At 36.8% G+C, this 19,607-nt stretch overlaps 1 protein-coding gene across 2 annotated transcripts in view; it reads right to left on the bottom strand.

The window, feature by feature from the left end:
- The window catches only part of PIK3C2G (phosphatidylinositol-4-phosphate 3-kinase catalytic subunit type 2 gamma), a 223,811-nt gene that overhangs the window by 65,990 nt on the left and 138,214 nt on the right, over nt 1–19,607 (bottom strand). For both annotated transcript variants that reach the window (XM_076328760.1, XM_076328759.1), the window contains 6 exons: nt 18,460–18,640; nt 16,999–17,106; nt 14,635–14,727; nt 12,359–12,488; nt 10,116–10,252; nt 7,268–7,437 (listed from right to left, as the gene is read on the bottom strand). In XM_076328760.1, coding sequence (XP_076184875.1) covers nt 7,268–7,437; nt 10,116–10,252; nt 12,359–12,488; nt 14,635–14,727; nt 16,999–17,106; nt 18,460–18,640 — 819 coding nt within the window. The remainder of the gene's footprint in view (nt 1–7,267; nt 7,438–10,115; nt 10,253–12,358; nt 12,489–14,634; nt 14,728–16,998; nt 17,107–18,459; nt 18,641–19,607) is intronic.

The following is a 19,607-nucleotide window of genomic DNA, read 5'->3' as shown; positions in this document are numbered from 1 at the left end:
ACTAGAAAGAATCTCCCGAATTCCTTAGGTAACCAAGGACAGTTCTTAAACCATTATGGTCTTATTTATTCATTAAGTTAGTTCTTCTTATGTGTATATCAACTTTGCTATTATCATTATTTTTCACTGTCAGAGCCTTAATGTTAGCTTTCCAGTAAAATCACTGTGTTGGACATACCCACTATTTTCATCAGTAGTAAAAGAAATATTTCACACATTGGACTGGCCTATTCTGAAAGATTTATCTGTTTCTGTCTGTAATTGAATTGGTTACATCGAGATTTAATCATGCTTAACAGATACAGTAGAAAACAAGCTATAATCTTCACCTAAGCTAAGGGCTCCGATTTATCATTCTGTTAACTTCTAGTTTCCCCATGTAAACTGAGCCATAGTAACTATTTATTTGTGCCCCTTTGACTGTGCAAAGTGCAAGGGAATGTGACTTAATTAAAATCCCTTTCATTGTGGGCCAACTGAAGTTAGTGAGTTTGTAAATCATGGAGATTTGATTACACCTGGTTCCATAAGATTACTATGCTAAGTGACAGTATGTATAGCTAACACAAATGTTTACAGCTGAGGTTAGACATGGTTACAGTTCTTAGTGTAGACCTAGTATTTGCAGTGTGTATTGCTACAGGGACTCATCTGGAACCTTACCTTGTAACAAGAAAATTGACAATAGACTCACTATGGGAGAGCAGAAACTAGTTCAAGGCATCTCTTGATGGTTTCTCTATGGCTGAATTGCCCCACTCTCTGCTGTGATCACCAGTTATTCTGCAGTATGACCACAGAATTTATTCACTTATGTCACAGAATTTCAACCACTTTGTAGAGTCAGTTGCTTGTATATTTTGGAAGAATCCAAAAAAGATCCTCCCTGAAAGAAGATGTACTTTGTTGTCCTGTTGCAACCATGTGCATCTTATATCGACTGGTTAAAAAGCACTACTGTGTCCAGCTCGGGCACCTTCTGAGCTGAGTTAGGATCCTATATTCACATAGACACATATAAAGCAGCCTGCACTCAGAGTCACCAGCAACCAGACTGCATAAGAATGTTAAGGTGGATTTAAGTCCTTTATATACTTCACGTTCAATATATATTTGATAGTTCTCAGTACTGCATTCTTGATGCCTTATACCATTTTCTAAGACTATAAAATTTTCCAGGTTTGTTAGGAGTTTATTACTAATCCTATTGATAAAACACTTGAGAGTTAATTCACGAGGAGATTGGAGCAATTCCTCTTGTTAATAGAGATTGTTGGACAACTGCTTTTGGTGTTCTGACTGACCCTCAGTACTGAAAAAAAGATTTTAAAACTCAGAACTAAAAGTTGTCTTAAAATAAATAGAACAAGCGGGCTTATATCCCATACCTACTGAATATTCAGCTAACAGGTCTTTTCAGTATGAGATGGCTATTTGGAAAACAGAGTAGTATATTGTTGCAGGAGTTTTATATATCACCAGGCAAAACAGAGGAATAAACCAGTGATGAAGTTGAATTGCATAGAAATTCCTTAGGGCAGGGGATGAAATCCTACATGAATTAAATCTATCAGTATGCTTTTCAGTTAAGGGTGAAGGACAAAGGCACAGTGTGCAGAACAAGCAGAAAAAGACACCAAGACCAAGCAACAGAGATTAATTTAAAAGTGCTTGATGTATACTTGACTGTGTGTGAGAACAGCTCCCCCTGAATATAAAAAGGTATGTATTTGCTTTTGGAGAAAGAGATGATACAATAAAATGTTTCTGGTGGGAGCAGGCAAGAGAAAATATATGTCTCTGTAAACAGTTATACTTTGAAAAGGATAACAAATCATATAATCAAAATGGATAGTGAACATGATGTCTTTTCCCCCTTTTATTTCTGTTTCGTTGTTAAACTTCCTGTCTCTAGAGTCATATTCTACAAAAAATCATGGGGTGACTAATAGAAAGAGAAGGAGGGAAGAGGAGAGGGCAGGAAGGAATCTCTGAAGCAGGAAGTCGATAGGGAGTCACTTGAATAACTCACGTGCAGTAAATCTCCCAAAGCGGAGGGAATTCCATTGGTGGCTCTGAAGGCATCAAACAATTTCTCTAGCCCAGATAATTGTTAACTCAAACACATGATAACTCCTTCAAGAAAGCAGCTGTTCCTGAAGATAGGAAAGCAGTTTATGCCATGCTTGAACTGAATGAAATGCCAAGAAGGATGCTGAGAGTTGCGGCAGACGAGAACTGGGTTCCAGGGAACTCAATTCAGCAGAAGAACAACGCACTTGGATGAACAAAACTGGATAGGGGCAAATCCGTACTGACACTGTATGGAAAAAACAGTGCCTCCCTTAACTGTGTACTTTGAAAAGGATAACCAAAAAAATTAAGGATACAAAGTGGACAGTAAACATAATTTACTCTGATTTCAAAAAGCTTTAGTTGAATACCCTCCACAAGAAGCTATTACTGAAAATAAAGAACCAATGGTAAAGGGCAAACTGCTATCCAGGCTCAATAATTAGAGAAAGCATCAAAACAGCGACAATAAACACCTACTCTTCAAGGCAGACAAAGATAACAGAAGTGCATTTGAAACTCATGACTGCAACTTGTGCTGCTCATACATTCTCAGACTTGACTCGTGCTTTTGGTGTTTAATTCGGGGCAATTAGAGACCCCTGACTTCCAGAAGTGATGGACTTCTTGCCTCATAAATTCAAGCCCCTTGAGGCCTTGTCACCTTGGAGGTGACATTGTTTCACCTTTAGGTCTTTATGCATATTTCACCTTTCAGTCTTTATGCAAAAACTTATGTGTATGACTATCTTTAAACACCTGTATAATCTTATTAATATCATTTGGGTTACTAAGGTGCTTTAAGTCATGGAATTAAATCTTTCCAGGATTTAAGTCAGAGATTTTTGGAGGGTGGCATACAGGCAGTGCTGAAAGTGGATGGTGGCAAAGAATTAGGAGTTACCGGTTCACATAAACCAATAATTCCAGACTGATCATGTCAGAAAAATAAATTTAAACTGCAGAAAAGGAATTAATAAATAGGCATACTGAAAATTCCTAATGAAATCTTTCAGCAGGTAATACAGGTTAGTCCAACAGTTTTCATGCACAAATTTAGAAAATGAAAAGTGATTATACTTTAAGTTTTTACTTTCAGGTTTTAGACTCTTCCTTTGATGAGTACCCTAAATAAAATTTTAAAAAGGCAAAAAAAAAAAAAGTAAAACGTGAAATTCTCAAATTGCTATCTTCCTTCTTCCACACTTTTTCCTATTTTTAGGAAAAAGATGGAACACATGTAGATACAATGTAGTCAAAGAATGTAGATACAACTTATTTTTCCCCTCACTGTGTGCCAACTTTTCTGTTTTAGAAAGAAATACCTGAAAAGAATTAATTTTTTTTCAAATAAACACTTCCAGTGAGACATTAAGACTCATTTTAGGTTATTAACACTAAAAATGAAATGTGTTACTTTTAAAATAAAAAGAGGCACTTCTACTTTTCTACATGCTCAGACTTTCTTAAGTGCTTTTCAGTATAGGAAGACACTGACATAGGAAGAAAGTGTGGGAAACATAATTTTCCCATATTTTTTAAACTTCCTTCAAAAAACTGGAATTTCCCAATGGAATAGTTAGGCTGCCTCTAGTAATTAACTTTGTAGAAGAAAACCAGCTTAGGAGATTTAACTTCTGGGAAAACCATGCCAAGACGCAGGATTAGTTTGGCAAAGAGACAGAAGGGTCTCTGTGATTCAGATCAGGGAAAAGAAAGGCCAGTGAGTGTTGTAAATAATCAGGATGACTGGGTATTTAAAAAAAGAATAGACACCTAGGTCATCAAAAGGCGAATATACAGCGTGCCATGAGCTGGACTTCTCCATAACTTGCCATCAGGTTTCAGACTACACATCATTGACTGAAAAAATATAGACGACAGTGCTGGAAGTGACTGGTAGTAGAGAGGATGAGACTGCTGAAGTTAGGATTAGTTCAGTTAGCACAGGATTTAAATAAATCTCTTATTGCTTAATTCACCAAAGAAGAAATGTTCAAAAGGAACTTGTCAGAACTGAAAAGGAGAAAAAAAAAGCAAAGAAAGCATGGCAGGTACAACCATGACCCAGACACCTTCTTCCGTACTATTTCATGACTGACCTAGTCCCGTATGATAACCTGGATAATATTATATCTATTTCAGTCGGAATGGCTCTAAGATGATTGCCACAGAATACTCAGTAGATAAAGAATAGGATGATTATATGAAATTAAACAAGAAATGTTTCTTCATACAGTTTGAAGTGTACCTGCAGAATTCACTGCTTTAAGGGCATGTAGGGTCAAATGTGGCAGCTGGATTACAGAATGAAAGAAGGAGTATTTTATTACCACTAAAAAAATGTGTCATCCATTATGATTTGAAAAAAAAAAAAAAGAAATCTCATGGTTCAGTAGGAAAGTTCCCTGTGGGACTTTGGGAATAATTCTTCTGCCAAGCTCTGTTATTATGCTATTGGTCAGATACATCATATGTCTCTCTCCAACACTTCTGAAACATTAGTTCCTAGATCCAAGTAAAGACAGGTTATTAGTACTATTTAACGTATTTGCTGCACTGTGAAGGTACATGGAACTGGAAAAGGCAGAAAGTTCCTGATTCCTCTTCCCTCTAAAATCAATAAGAGCTGAGCTACTGATTTGTGCCTTGGACTCAAAACTGAGCAGATTTATTGGACATCATTTAAAGACGAGGGCAGGAATTAGAAAAGTTAACTAATCCTTGTTGGGGCATTATATAATCATGAATGCAAAAGTGAGCATGACTACATGAATCATATCAACTTCAAAGGATTCTCTGAAGACTCATATTGGATTTGATAGAAAGAACTGCAGCCCATGCATGACAGTGTGCGATTCTCAAAGCTGCCACGTATGCCTTTCACTTTATTTACATCATATGCAGAATACTGAAGAGGACCTATCCTTATGAAGCTTTGTGAGGAGTAGGAGTTTGTTAATGGCAAAAAGTACTCCCTGAGAACAGAAAATGGACAGCAGGTTATCTTCCTAAATTCTGAAAGGAATGGCTCTTTTAAACAGTTCAGACAGGGACTCCTTTTCTATAAGCCTTCATTCATTTGCATAGATTCCATTAAAAAAAAAAAAAAAGTTTGTTTGTGTGATGTGTGTAAAGACCAGTTGCATGTATAGGGATTTGTATCAGATACTTTTCATTCTTTAAAGCCACCTATAGAACTTCACAAGTATGTGTATAGCACCTACTGTACAAAACCCTAACGGTCAGCACTAATAATTCTAAAGATTTGAAAGCATCGTGCTGCTGTTTTATCAATATTATTTTAGGAGTATGATATTGTGGGGGTGCAAACTACTCAAATAAAAATCTAATAAGAACTCAAATAAAAATCTAATATAAAGAGCTGTTAAGGAAACCAGAGGCTAAACCTATTTCAGGACTTGCCTTGTGGGAATGAGTAGATACAAATGGCACTGAGGGTTTCAAATTTTAAGAGAGTCTGAAATTTATGGGATGTAGAAATGTGATATCCCTGTGTTCTTGTGTTACAAGTAATACATTACATTTCATGAAGGTGCATACAGCTCATGAGAACTATAGTCATTAATATTGTATCTGCTCAGTTGCATGTAGGTATGAGGAAGACAACCATTGTCCCATGATGTTCACAACCTACTGTTAAGTGTGAGTCCTAGTTTTACTAAAGAACCACAAGGGCACTCCATGAATGGAGGTCCTAAAATGCGTTATTTTATTTTATAGTTTAAAAGCAATATACCGCATGGAGAAACAGGAAAAAATGGCTGCTGTTTATGGAAGTGACTATATTTTAAGTCATTTTCTTAGACTTTATAAGAAGGTGTAGTATGACTGAGTTGTAAAACAGTAAAATTAACATCCATTTTTATCATTGATATTGCATGATTTCTGTTTCAATTTGGTTGTTGTGTCTCCCCCTTATATTTGCTTTGTCCTGTCATTCAAACTAGACAATTCTTTGCTCATGTAAAATTATTGCTCAAGGAAATTCCTGTTAGGCTCCAAAAGGAGGTTTGCTGGAGTGAAGGATGCAGCACTTGACTCAGAGTGTGCATGGGTATCTTTTTTTATTACTCTGTTCTGCTTTATTCTTTCCACAGCAAATAAGTAGGATTAAGGGAGCATATCTTGAATGATTGACGATAATTCTGAGCACTGCAACTAAATCTTTTGACTGCCTGGCTTAGAAGTACTTATTAGCCCCATCAGCTTCCCTCATATCAATACTCCCACGCTGTTATTTCTGTCTAACACACTGAGATAGTCTAGAATAGTCAAAGGCCAGCTTAAAAAGAACAAGAAAAAAGAAAGGAACAATTAGCTCAAACTTAATTCTGGGACTAGTTCTGGAAATTGTTAGGAAACATGGAGGAAAGACACCCCCCCACATACACACTACTCATCTTGTCAGTATTAGGGATCGTTTACCCATCCTCTACTCTGCTATAACAGCTTCTTTGTATTTTGTGCATACTGGCATTATCCTATCTATTCTTATCCCATCCCAACTCATTCCTCCATAGTATGTTCACATTAGGAACTAGAATAATTACTATTTTATTTATCTTTATCATGGGATAGTTACATCACAGATAGATACAAACACAGAAGTATCACAGTCTTGTTTAGGTAAAATCAGACATTTGTAAAACAGCCCCTGAGCTCAGTGTGGTTAGATGTAAAACTTCAAAAGATAATGAAAAAGTTTGCAATTTTACCCACAGAGGCATAATGTAATTATTCTTCTTGTCTATTTGGAAGATTTGGTTTCTTCTCTGAGTATGGGAAGAAAGTGGTCAATTAGATACATCTATGGTTTTGGATCCATTATAGGAATGCTCCTCTGTTAGAAAGAAACAATGGACATCAGAATTCTTTTGGCATAGGTCAGTCTACTGTTCTGGTCACTACTGAACTGCTAACCAAACAAGGATTTAGATTTTTTTTTTTTTTAGACTGAAAAGGGATCTCCAACATCTCAGTTTAATTCCTTTTCCAGTCATTCCTATATTTTTTAGAGGTTTTGTGAACAGCGAAAAGATGTTGTTTTGGAAAATTCAGAAAGGGAAAAAAGCATGATCTCATTTCTATTTTTTCCATGGGTGTTGATAAGACTGTGAAATTTCAGAACACTGCTTTAAAGTTTAATATGTGCGTTACTATAGATACTAACCTTCTTATGCTTCCAAATGTCTGTGCGTGACCTAAAAATCTTCCAAAATCTATGTGGAACATGTGTCCAGCATTTGTCAGCATTATGTTGTCACTGTGTCGATCACAGACTCCCAGAATGAAGGTAACAACACACCAGCCAGCGCAGGAATAAAAGAAATTCCTTATTGCCTAGTTAGTAAAACAAAAGCACTTACTGGAAATATACAGAGACATATTTGTTTGTGATGCTAACAAGAAAACCAAAAATTGTAGTTCTACAAATGCTATGCATGTTGCTAAAATTTTAACAGACAGGTGTTTGTAGGAACGGTACTCAAACAAGTAATACACAAATTTAAAAGTTAAAATGCAAGAACAATTTTATGCATGAGGTTTTCACCTTGTGTTTTACAGATACTTGGAATTCTATGGAAAACTTCTAAGGTGAAACGTACCTAAGAAAAGCAAGCTTCTTGGCAGGAAGCTGACATTTTCTGTTCAATAGCCTGTGTGTATATTGTAAAAACAATTGTTTGGAAATTAGTTGGAAATCCACAAATTTAACCACTTGTTTTGTAAAGAAAGTTTTTTTTACACCCACTGTGCTGTTCTGTACCTACATGGGTCTTTTTTCTCCAGAACTCAATTGCCTTTCTCAAATCCTAATTAATCAAGTCTCACAATATTCTAGCCCAAACAATGAAACCCCATTTTACAGAAATGAATTGAAACAAAGAAAGGCTAAATTGTTTTCTGCTCATAGCATCTGCGAATCTGAACAGACTATGGGATCAAACCTTGTGTCGTGCAGAGAGACCCAAGAGAGTGATTAAACCAAAAACCAGTCTAGCAGTCGTGTTTAATATAACCTACTCCTCTGATGCTCTTTTACGTGGTGGAGACTGGCTCATTCAGATCTATCTCATGAATCTCTTTACAATATTATACTGTGGCATTGCTCTTTGCCAAAAATGTGCCCATGGCAGATGTAGGAATATGTGTAAGTTAATGACCTGCTCAACAGACACTCATAGGCGGATTCCAAGTTTTCTGCTAACTTCAGTGTGAAGTATATAAAAACTGCGACTTCTCCTAGTAGAAGAATCTACCCAACCTCTTTCACAACACACAAATTCAGTGTACTCTCTCAGGGGAGAGTTATTCCTGATTCACATGATGATCACTCTTCTACCCCAAAGCATATGGAATAGCTTTTGTCTTTTTTTAATCTTACATACTACAGTTTAAGAACTGAAAATGCAGTTCTTATTCAGAAGTCTTAATCTCCCATGAATCTCAGTCACAATGTGATTCATTTATATAGAAACTCAAACAATCCTAGTCTGTGATCTTTATGGTTTTGGACAAAACCTACATTAGCCAAGGTAAATCATTATTTAGGCATTAAGGATTTTCCTGTAGATGCAGGGTGCCACCTGCAATGGCTGATACGGGTGACAGCGCTGTGGAAGACTTAGGCCACAGCACAAGAGTTTGGTGAATTTTATGTCTAACTGTACTACTTACTCACTTTGATGACCTTGGATAAACCACCTGAGCTTTCTGTGATTTTGTTCACCCAACTGTAAAATGAGGATATTAAAGCTTATTCTGCATGAATTTTTTGAGCACCTTAGAAACGGTATTGTATGAGTAAAAAATTATTAAGGAGTAAAAGAGAAAGGTTCATTCACCATCGAGTGCAAGGTGAATGTAGAGTAGTAATTTTATTTAATGCCCTAGGCAATCAGATCTGACTATATTTTATATGTTTAAAATATTGAAAGAAAATGGGTAGAAATTGGTTTTAAAATATTCCACATTAATGGTACTTTTTACAAACAGCAGCAATAGCAAGAAGTCAGGTTTTCAATCAACAACTAATAGTATCTCACTTTTCAATTGAAACGTTGGCTGCACTTCTACCGTAACAGTGTAAACATACAAACTTGTAAAAAAAAAAATTCTATACGGATTGTTCCTGGTTAATTGAATCAAGATGATATACTAGGAATTCATGTACTCTTACTGAAAATGTGGATGAACAAATGTCTATAGAATAATTACAAAATTACTAAAGTTTATCAAACATATTTATGCTCTACATCCACTAATAAACTGTTATAAAAGCACTTCATTTTCAGAGTGGTAAACACTCAAAGGTCCCCTTTAAATTTAAAATTTTGGCTACTAATCTACTGTGGGCATGGAGTAGGGTTCTAAAAATTGTCCCAGCAACACAAACTTTAAAAGGTTTTTCATGGGACTCAGAACATGCTTAGACAAGAAAGGATGACTAGAAAGAGTTCCTTGGGTAACCTCTGCTTCTATAAATAAAATTTCCAATTTTTTGGCTCATGCATAATGTCTAGTTTCATAAAATCAGATGCATTACATGGGATACCACAATGTGATATGGAAAGCATGATCTTATGTATCATATGACTAGGTAGTTTTGATGAAACAGCTTTCTAAAACTGTGGGTATTGACATGGTCATTTCCAAATACAGAAAATCCAACAAGACTTTGCATGGTTTATATAAAATAAAGTATTTAGAGAGCTGACCTAAAAAATAAATGGTTTTGAGTTCAATACTTAATTTCTACTTCGGCTTCTCTTCACTTTACTACTAACCTTCAAAACACCTCTATGACAAATTTTTATAGAAAACGTATTACAATGCACCTGACCCAGAGCAATATCTCCTTAGAAAGAGAGTGGCATTTAAGTCAATTCCCTGGCTTCTATGCATGTGACTTATTTGTCTTGTGTCCGAGTCATTTGTTTTTGCTGCTTACTGCCATTTGGTTTCTTTTTTCCCAAGGTAAAACATGAAATGTATAATAAGCTTCATTATGAAGTTACCTCTTGGTAACTTGATTCCAGAGGATGGTGATGACGGAACCATTTTTTAATTGTGTTTTCTTTCAATGGTCCTATCAGACCAGACTCCCTGTGGATCTTCGCTAGTGTGGTAGCATCTGGCACCATCTGTACCAATCCTAATCAGATAGAAAAGAGTTCACATGAAAAACCTTCAACTTTAAAATATAGGAAGACTATCAATGCATATTGCCTATTGTTGGATCATTCCATGCAGAAAAAATACATGCTTAAAAGTTTATAAAATAATGAATGCAATAGAAAATATAGATCAGGGTTGTTTTTCTCTTTGGACACAAAAAACAAAGGACACTTAGTAAAAAGTGGCAGTTCTGCAAATGAGAAATAAAACCACCAATAACAATATTGTGGAAATAACTGCCTCAAGGTACCAACAAGGCCAACAACTTAACAAGATTCAAAGTGGGTAGAATATGTACACAAACAACAAAAATCTATAAAAAAGAAGATCAGATCTTTATTATGAAATATAAAGTTATTTCATATGTGTTTATTGTCAAGAATGCTACACAAATTTTTCTGCAGTCTGTGATGCTGATCACAGCTGGGAGAAAGGATACTAGATAGTGCAGAAATTAGTCTGATCCAAGATGACATAAACTGGGACTTTGAAGTGCAGAGAGAAGCCAAGCATTTTGCAATGCTTCACTTGAATCCTCTGCCTCTACTGCATGCACTTAATTCCTTTTTTGGAACTGAGACCTGGCTTGCCAGCCTTCTGTCCCTGTCCCTGTGTGTGGTCCCCTGGCACATCAACCCACAACTCTGCATTACAGGAAGGGGTTCCTCTAACAATTTCAGCTGGTGACAGGCTCCTCTACTATACCATGCCTGGAAAGTGGGATCCTACCAGTGCTTTATCTGCTTTTCACATTTCTATGAAAAGTGATTTCCGTGTTCCCATGACTATGAAATTATCATCTCCTATCTCCCTTGTGCAGAAAAGGTGACCCATGGAGCAAGTTGTTAGCCTAGGACTTGGAAGACCTGGGTGCACAAGGCTACTTTAGCACGTCCTGTATGGGCCACAGGCATGTCACTTGGTCCTTTTACCCTTAATCATTAACTGTAAATCAATTATATTAACACTTCAGTAGCTCATAAGGAAAGATATTGTGAGGAAAATCTGTCAGACACCAAGAGGTTTTCTGCTGCTATGGTGCTGCAAGGAAGAGACTGTCAGGCAGAGAATATTATTTGCAGATGACCCCTGTATCTTTCTTGGCAAAAATCAAATTAAGTGTTAGTATATAAGAGAGGCTATAATATTATGTTCAGAAATGGTATTCTTCTATTATTTGCCTTTGAAGCAGAAGCCTTCAAGCTTTGACTCCCACCCCTACAAAGAAGGGAGGAGTCTTTTTCAGGTCACCTTAACCAACCGCCATGTGCGTGAACTCATCTATACTTTCTCCTAGCTCCTTCAGATCTTTCATCCTCTCTCATTTCCTCTTTGTGGCTCAGAAAGCAATCAGGGGTTCTTTTTTGGTAGTTTTTGTTCAGCAGGTAATCTGGATACATCAGTCTTCTATTTGTTCAAGGATTATTTTCAGTAAAAGATTTGGAGAGTCAGTAAAAAATAGTAAGCTTATTGCTGTCAGTAAATTTCTTTAGCAAGCAATTGGTATCCCTGCTACAGCTCTGCTATAACAACCATAAAAGAGAGAAATAAAGCTTTCAGATGAGTCAGGCCTGCCCTAAGCAGTATAAATCACAAGAGTAATATTTCAAAATCAACACTGTGAAACTGTCATCACTTGTCTACAGGTACTTTCCGTAGCCACATGCATCTAGGTTCATTTAAGCATCTATGCAGGATCACACTGGATTAAAACTTTAGTAGCTATGGCCAATTTTCTCCAAAGCTCTCTTTTTGATGTGTGAAGTTACTTTTAAGAATCTTGTGCAAGCTGATGGTGTGAGGCTTTTGGAAAATTCTAGCCTAAGTTGCTACAAAATTCAATGAGATTGGTTGTACTTATTCTGCAGAGGCAGAATGAATAAATAAAACGAACATTCAGGAGCAGGCAAGTACACAATTTAGTGCCTGAGTAACAGAAATTCTGAGCATTTTTTTTTCTTTAAGGGGGAAGATAAATAAGAGACCCATGAAAATGAAAGTTAAAGGGAAGAGTTTTGTATACTGCCGTTTACATGAGATATGAATAATGTAATACAGGTAACTTTCACAATGTAAAACTGACCTTGGCCTTTTCCTGTAGATAAACACCTATAAATGATCATTTGCATATCCAGTCCCTCTTGGAGCCAAATGCTGTCCATCACTCGAATAATTTGCAGAACCAGCATATCTTGACGTAGATCATCGCCTATCTGTGAAAATTGCACAAGAAATCCAGGTTTCTCCTTCAACACCAGGCAGAAATAACTTATTTGTTTTTTTTCCCTTGCCAAAATAGCTACGTTCATTTTACAGTAAATCCCCCTTGTTTTTCTTCAAAGTTGCTACTTATCTTTCTGTGTCAGACGAGGACAGAGTAAATGGCACACATAGGCAGAAACAGTTTTGGCAGCCGCTGAGATGGTAACAAATGCTCCCTGATTAACTGCAGCCTTTCTGCTTATAATTCCTATGTAATTATTAGAGATTGAAAATTTAATCCGGAGGTAGGATCCTAATTTAGTTACATTTTAAAGTCTACCTAATGCTAGATCCCTTTTCACAAATGACAGCATTTGTCTAATGTTAAGCTTCACAACTTAGTATTTGCAGAAGGCTGAAGGGGAATTTTATCATGAATTTATATTTTATCCATGACACGATTCATATTCAGTTTCAAACAGTGATGCAGTGTTGATTGCTCTCCCCATGGAGTCGGTCAAACAACAATCTTAGTGAAATGGGGCTTTAATTGTAGCCACAAGAGGTAATGAAGATTATCTTCAACCATGGCTGAGTAAATGGCCTGTGAAAACAAAAGCCCCGCTTTTTTAATTTCCTCCTCCCCACCTCATCTAAAATACATGTAACTTTTACTGGTATTTTTAAGTGCTTTATTCTTTTATTACATTCTTTTTATATAAGCATTCCAATCTACAGACATTTAATGCTACGAAATGAGTACTTGAGGAGACATAAACTATTCTTTAAAAAGAAAAATCAAAACATATTTTTCTTTCATTTAAAGGTAATCTTAACTCCAATTAATTCTTCTTAGTACCTAAACCTGAGAAAAATCTTATTCTCTCTACTTATCTTCCCTCCTTCCCTCATGTATAGAGTCAGTAGACAATTTAATATGATATCAGTGCTAATCATTTTATGTATGCATTATCCATCATGAACAAACAATGGAACTATCGTACAAGTAAAAGATACTTTAACACAATGGTTTGCTGACAGGTGAAGGTGATGTCAGCTATAATACTTCTACAGCAACTGGACAGTTGGTTGGTTGTTGAATGTTATTGAGCAGGGAAAATACTGTCTAGGTAAAACCAGCACAAATGTTTAAATGCCGCATGGGCAGGCATTTGCTGAAGTTGCTCAAGTAAGTAGGAACCTATCTATTTAACATTGATTCTCAGATGAAACAGCATAAGAACCAGCTTTCTAAAGGTCAGAAAAACTTAACATTGCTAGCCTCCCCCTAACATGCCTGGAAAGCATACTTCTATTCCTGAGAATCACAGCTGCTCTCAAGGTCAATTTAATTCAAGATGGCCTAGAAATCTTTTTTTTTTTAAATTTATTTTTTATCAATTTTTAGGCTTCTGGCTTGGAACATGATACTGCAAAAGATCTAGCAATAATGTTTTTGGCAACACTGACCATTTTGTATCCATCAGCCATTTTATGAACTTCAGTGTTCTCTGAGAACAGTATCCACTGTTATGGAAGACTTTTGCTCTTCTGAAAGTAACTTTGGATTGCATGTATTGTCTTTTGCGGATGGACACAGCACTGTCCTGAACTCTGAAGCTTTGAAGGTGACCACTGGAAAATAAACCAGAGTTTACTTTCAGAGTCACTTCCTCCAAGTAACTCCAATGAGACAGAGCTCCTCTGCTGTTCCCTCCGCATCCCTCTTCCTCAGCCCATTCCCCCATGCTGGCTGATAGGGGCAGAATTAGTTCTGTGTAGCAAATGCAGTCTCTAACACTCCAGTATTTTGATTTGTTAGAGACATATGGACAAGGCTATTGGATTCAGTCATTCTGAACTATCCCTTCTCTGAGACTTGCCCTCTGACTCCAGCATGATAAATAAACTAGGTTTAAAATATAAACTTTGTATTTTAGCCTGGGTGTCTCCACTAAGAAAAAAAATTGCAAGAAGTCGTTTGATTCTCTACTGATCAAAAAGTTGATACTTCAGTGCATTGCCTCAGCATATTCTGTTAAAAGTACTAGTGTCAAATCAAACATTCTCAGGCTCAAGGTTTAAAACATAAATTAGGTGAATTTCGAATCAACATTTTCCATACAAAAGGAACTGAAGATTAGAGGAAGAACATACCTTAAAAATAACATTGATGTTTCCACTTGGAGCATTTGCATTGATGAAGGAGATTTTTAATGGAAAAGCATTGGATGTAAAATATGAACATGCCTTCAGGGAAAAAAAGACGAGAGAGAAGAACAACAGTGTCACATACACAAAACATCAGGCTAATACAATACCTCCGAAAAAGTTACCATCTTTAAATATTGCCCAGTAGCACTGATAACAAAAATAAATAATTCTTGATATTATTGACTGTTTAATTGGGTCAGGAAAATGAGAAATTCTTTTGTTTCACTCACTCAATAAACAGATTATATGAATGGATAATATTTTCCATACTGTTTTTCATTTTCACTCAGGTCTATTAACGATAAACTTTGGCTGGGACTGAGTGGACGAAGTACATAAGACTGATCTAATGAGAATCTGTAAAGCATTGAAAAGCCTTTGGTCCTATTATTTTCTGCAAAAAAAATTGCAAAATCATACAATCTTTATGGATGCAAAGAACTTGCTAATTTCTTTGGTGACCTTACTCCGGCTGAGAATACAGGAAATTCTGAAAATCACAATCTATTTTATGTGGAATTTATCTTAATTAAACATAAACTCTGACTTCTCATGCCCTACAGCTCCTTCCACCTGAAGACCTCAAAGGGCTTCAAAAAGCATTAATGAGCCAAGCACTACAAATCCTGTGTGAGTTAGGGTGGTACTATTATCATCATTAAAAAAAATGGGGGGGGGGGGAACCCACCGAAAAACCCAACCAAAGACAATGGTAAATTAATGGCCTGGTTTTCTAGAAATAATGAGTGCCCCACAGGAGCTACTGCTGTCCTTACTGGGTGGAGTACAATGGAGGCTAATTTGAACAAAAATGCTACTAGACACAGCTGTGTCTTGCTTTTCATCTAAACATCTCAAAGCATGGTGCAAGCATTCAAATATTGTCTTAGGCACATCATACCTCTGCGATGTGCAATAGCTATTATTGATGATGAAATCCTGACCCCCTATGGAATTTTGCCAATTGAAGTGTCTCAATAAGTGCTTGAAAGGTTACTGTGAGATAATGCATTACTGATGGAGCTGGGAGCAGTGCTTGCTACTAGTAAAATCAATAGATGATACCAAAATGAATTAAATTTAGGTAATTATAAGCACTTAAAAATTCTAATTTGCATGATTATACTGACATACAGTTCAATCAAGAAGCTGCATATATTTATAGCAAGATAATGGCCTATAATGATATAAGAAAAATGAAAAAAAAAAAATCTCTTCAGATACTTATATTTAAACATTTTGTATCTCTCCAGCCAAGCTGGTGCAGTGTGGTGAGATACCTTCCCATTAGTCATTATTTCCAAAAAGCCTGAAAGCAGCGAGAAGCAGCAGGCTTCAAATTCTTCTGACTTATATCATACACAATTGGCCCAAGCCTGCAGGGTGCTGGAGGACCTCTGTTCTCAATGAGATCAAGGCTGAATAGCAATTACTTGGAGAATCACAGGTCAAAGGCAATTGAAGGGATCAGCACCTCTTAGAATCAGGTCCACTGTGGATAATGAGCCGTAGAACAAAAATAGAGCACAAATTGCTGTAATTAGGCAGCTATAACTGGTAATATATATGGGTGTTCAGGTTTGTTTTCTCTTGCTGCTGGATACCTTTTCCTTCTCTAGAGATGGAACAGCTTATTCCTGGCATAATATTGTTTATGAAAACGTTTCTAAACAATGAATAACTGAGTCTTAGTACTGTGGTCGAAGTAAAGTCAAGTAACACTAAAGAGCACTGTTGTTTCCTTTATTCTTAAGTCATTTTTAATAGGGGTCATAGACACAGGTAAGTTACTGTGAATATTTCATATTTTAGCAGTTCTCAGTCACGTGCCTAGTCTCACCTCAGCAAAAAGAGAGCTAGCTCTAGACCTTTAGCTGTTCCCATATGTGACAGGGGAGAGTCTTAGGTGAGAAAAAAACTGCCACAAAGAGCTACCTGGGCAGGATGGTAACCACATCTCAGCTTCAGGGAAGCCAGGTGCCCTTGCCAATCCCAACATCATGGCAGGGCAGCTGAGCTGGGAGCAGGCTGCTCAGAGGTTGAAATCTCTGCTGCCGCTGCTGCGCAAGGTGAGCCATGCATGCAGCACCCACCCCACCAGTCCCCTTCACCTCTGCCTCCAACAAAGGCCCCCAGTTTAAAGGGGATTAGGCTAGATGTCAATTTACCAGATGATTCATGCTTAATACCAGTAAGATTATTTCCCAGTCAATGCAGCCATTCATTCCCTCTCCCCCTTTATACTAAAAAAAAAAAAAAAAAATAAAAAAAATTAGGAACATAATCCATTGCATGAGCTAGACTTACGTCTGCCTCTATGCCTTGGACAACAAGTGCGGGATTCAGGGGAAGCCGACAAACCTTTACCTCCTGGAAGAACTGCTGAAGCCTGTGGAGTTCCACCTTTAACACCTCCTGCAACACATGAATCGTTATGGCAACATGAAAGAACATAACAGCAGCTTTTAAGCTGCTGATGGTCCTTCTGTATTTTAAACAAGCAGTACAATTTCTGGAGCTAGTAGCATCCATGTAACCTTATAACAGCTAATGAGGTCAAACTGAGGTGCAGTTATTAAAAATAAGAACTGTGATTTTACTCCACGTTCATGCTTTTTCTGCCTAGATGCACTACCAGTTCATGCTGTCATGTATGTTCAGATCCAATACCCTTCATTAGGGGCTGATTAGCCTTGTACCTGCTCTGCTGCATCTCATGTCTTTTTCGCCTTGCTGGACAACTTCACAATTTGTTGCTTGTTGACTCAACACTGTGATCTCCCTCGCCTAACTGTAGGTGTGTTAACTGCAAGGTTTGGGAGTTTCTCAGTATCACAGTAACTGCAGCCTTGAGATTAACCTCTAAAATCTGAATTATGCATCAGTAATGTATAATGTATTGCTACTATTTCTCTTTCTTTACATGGAATTTTCTCTTTGCAAATATTTTTGTCTTTTTACTTCCATGTTTGCTTTGCTGCTCTCAGTAGCAACACTGAGAATTTTCTGAAAAATCCTTTGAAAATCTTTGAATCCTTAACAAAGCAAAAAGAATTCATGATAACTTTTATGACAACCAGCAGCGGCAGGTATATTTTTATTTGGCTTTCTGGTCTGTCTTGCTGAGATCTCAGCAAGAAGCAGTTTTACACATCTGGTAAGTAACAACTGCCTTGGAAAATTAACAGTTTTGAATTGGAAATGTACCTACGCAATATTAAAGCTGCACCTGCTGGAGAAGACGACTGCAATCCTTCTATTGCTAGGAATGCATCTCTGCAGATATGCGTACAGTATTAATTGCTGAATGCTATATTTGAGATATTAAGTACAGTCCACTCTGGTTGGCTTTCCTAAGAAATGAGGATGTTCAGCCTGTCAAGAACAACTCTTAGCAAAGTTTTCAAGAAACACTGCAGCTCTACAGGAGTCAAATATTTTGAGATGAGGTGTTGGATGTGAGCGTTCCTTTCAGTAAAATGTTAATCAGCTTTGTTGCCATTATTTCTGATCACCTTCAAGTCTGGTTGAGAAGCCATCGATGAAGGAATTTAAATGGCTTAAAAGATCTGCTGACCTCAAGAGTAATAGTGATGAAAGTTGTCCCATTAAATACATGTGTTTTACTTGTTTTCAGAGCAGCACAAAATTTTAGTCAAATCTTGGGTATATTTATGTGAAGGCAATTATAGGAAAGAGGTGTCACCTTAGAAAAAATGAAATTACCTGAAGAAACTTAGACGGAAGAGGAGGTATTTTTTAACAAACCTTTCTTTTTGGGTCACTGGCAGCTTTCACTTTTTTGGCAATGTCTTCCAGAATTCCGACAAGTTTCCCCTCCTTAGAAAACTCATTGTTCAGGGATTTTCCAGCACAGAACTGGAGAGCAGCCAGTAGTTTCTGATACCAGATTTTGAAATGAACTTCATTCTGTGCATTCTTCAACAGCCTGAAGGAAGGAGGGGAAAAAACATCTGTGTATCTAAAACTGATTTTTATTTTATATCACCTCTAGCAGGAACAATAAATGCACTCCAGACTAATCTGTATTTAGTGACTTTGGGCAGCAGAGAATGAAAAAAATTGTTGTTTATTTGTTGGCAGTACTCAAGTCCTATTTGATAACTAATGAGATTCTGAGTGTGTTGAATCAATAGGAACCTGCCATTTGTTATTGTCATACACAGTGCAGTGCCTGTATTGCTTCTTATTTCTGCAAGAAAAGTTTACAAAGTGAAAAGAAGTTGCATTTTTTGAAGTCCAGTCTTAAATATATATCCCTAAATCTATTCTTTTTTTTTTTTTTCCTGCCAGTACACTTACACAATCAAGCACATCTTTCAGCTAGGAGGTGCATTTAAAGACCATTTTAGTCTCAGACGTATCATCAGTTCTAGAAACTTTCACTATTTTAAGTTGAGGAGACATTTCTGAAATTGGCTGTACTGCTAAAAAGAGTGAAATGAGCCCACTTTATTCCTTTCTTTATTGGTAAGTGTTGGTCTAGAGCAAAAACTCAGCTCTTAGTTTTACTGAAGTTTGTAAAAGCTTTGGAATGGGAGTTATTACCAACATAAAAGTCAGACATAAAACCAAAAACATACTTTTTTTTTTCATGTTTACCATGCAGTCTTCTCTAATTACACATTCATTTGGGCAAGGAAAGCTGTGGGGTTTAGGGGTTTTTTAGTTAATTGAATTGATCACTGGGAAATTTTTTCCTTATGTGGGCCAGAGGTTTTGTACACATTTGATTTATTTTTATAAGTGTAGATGGAATCACCAGCTTTATATTGCTACTAACATCCTGCCCATCGCCTGGGATTTCCCTTTGCCTGAAGGATTGATGAACTGCTCTTTGCTTTTGTCCGAACTTTCCTCCCCACAACTTCATCCTTAAGAACATCTCAAACCTT

The sequence above is a fragment of the Aptenodytes patagonicus genome, chromosome 1 (genome assembly GCF_965638725.1).
Source record: "Aptenodytes patagonicus chromosome 1, bAptPat1.pri.cur, whole genome shotgun sequence".
NCBI lineage: Eukaryota > Metazoa > Chordata > Aves > Sphenisciformes > Spheniscidae > Aptenodytes > Aptenodytes patagonicus.
Note: the sequence above shows the minus strand (reverse complement) of the source record. Positions and strands in the feature narration are given on the sequence as shown.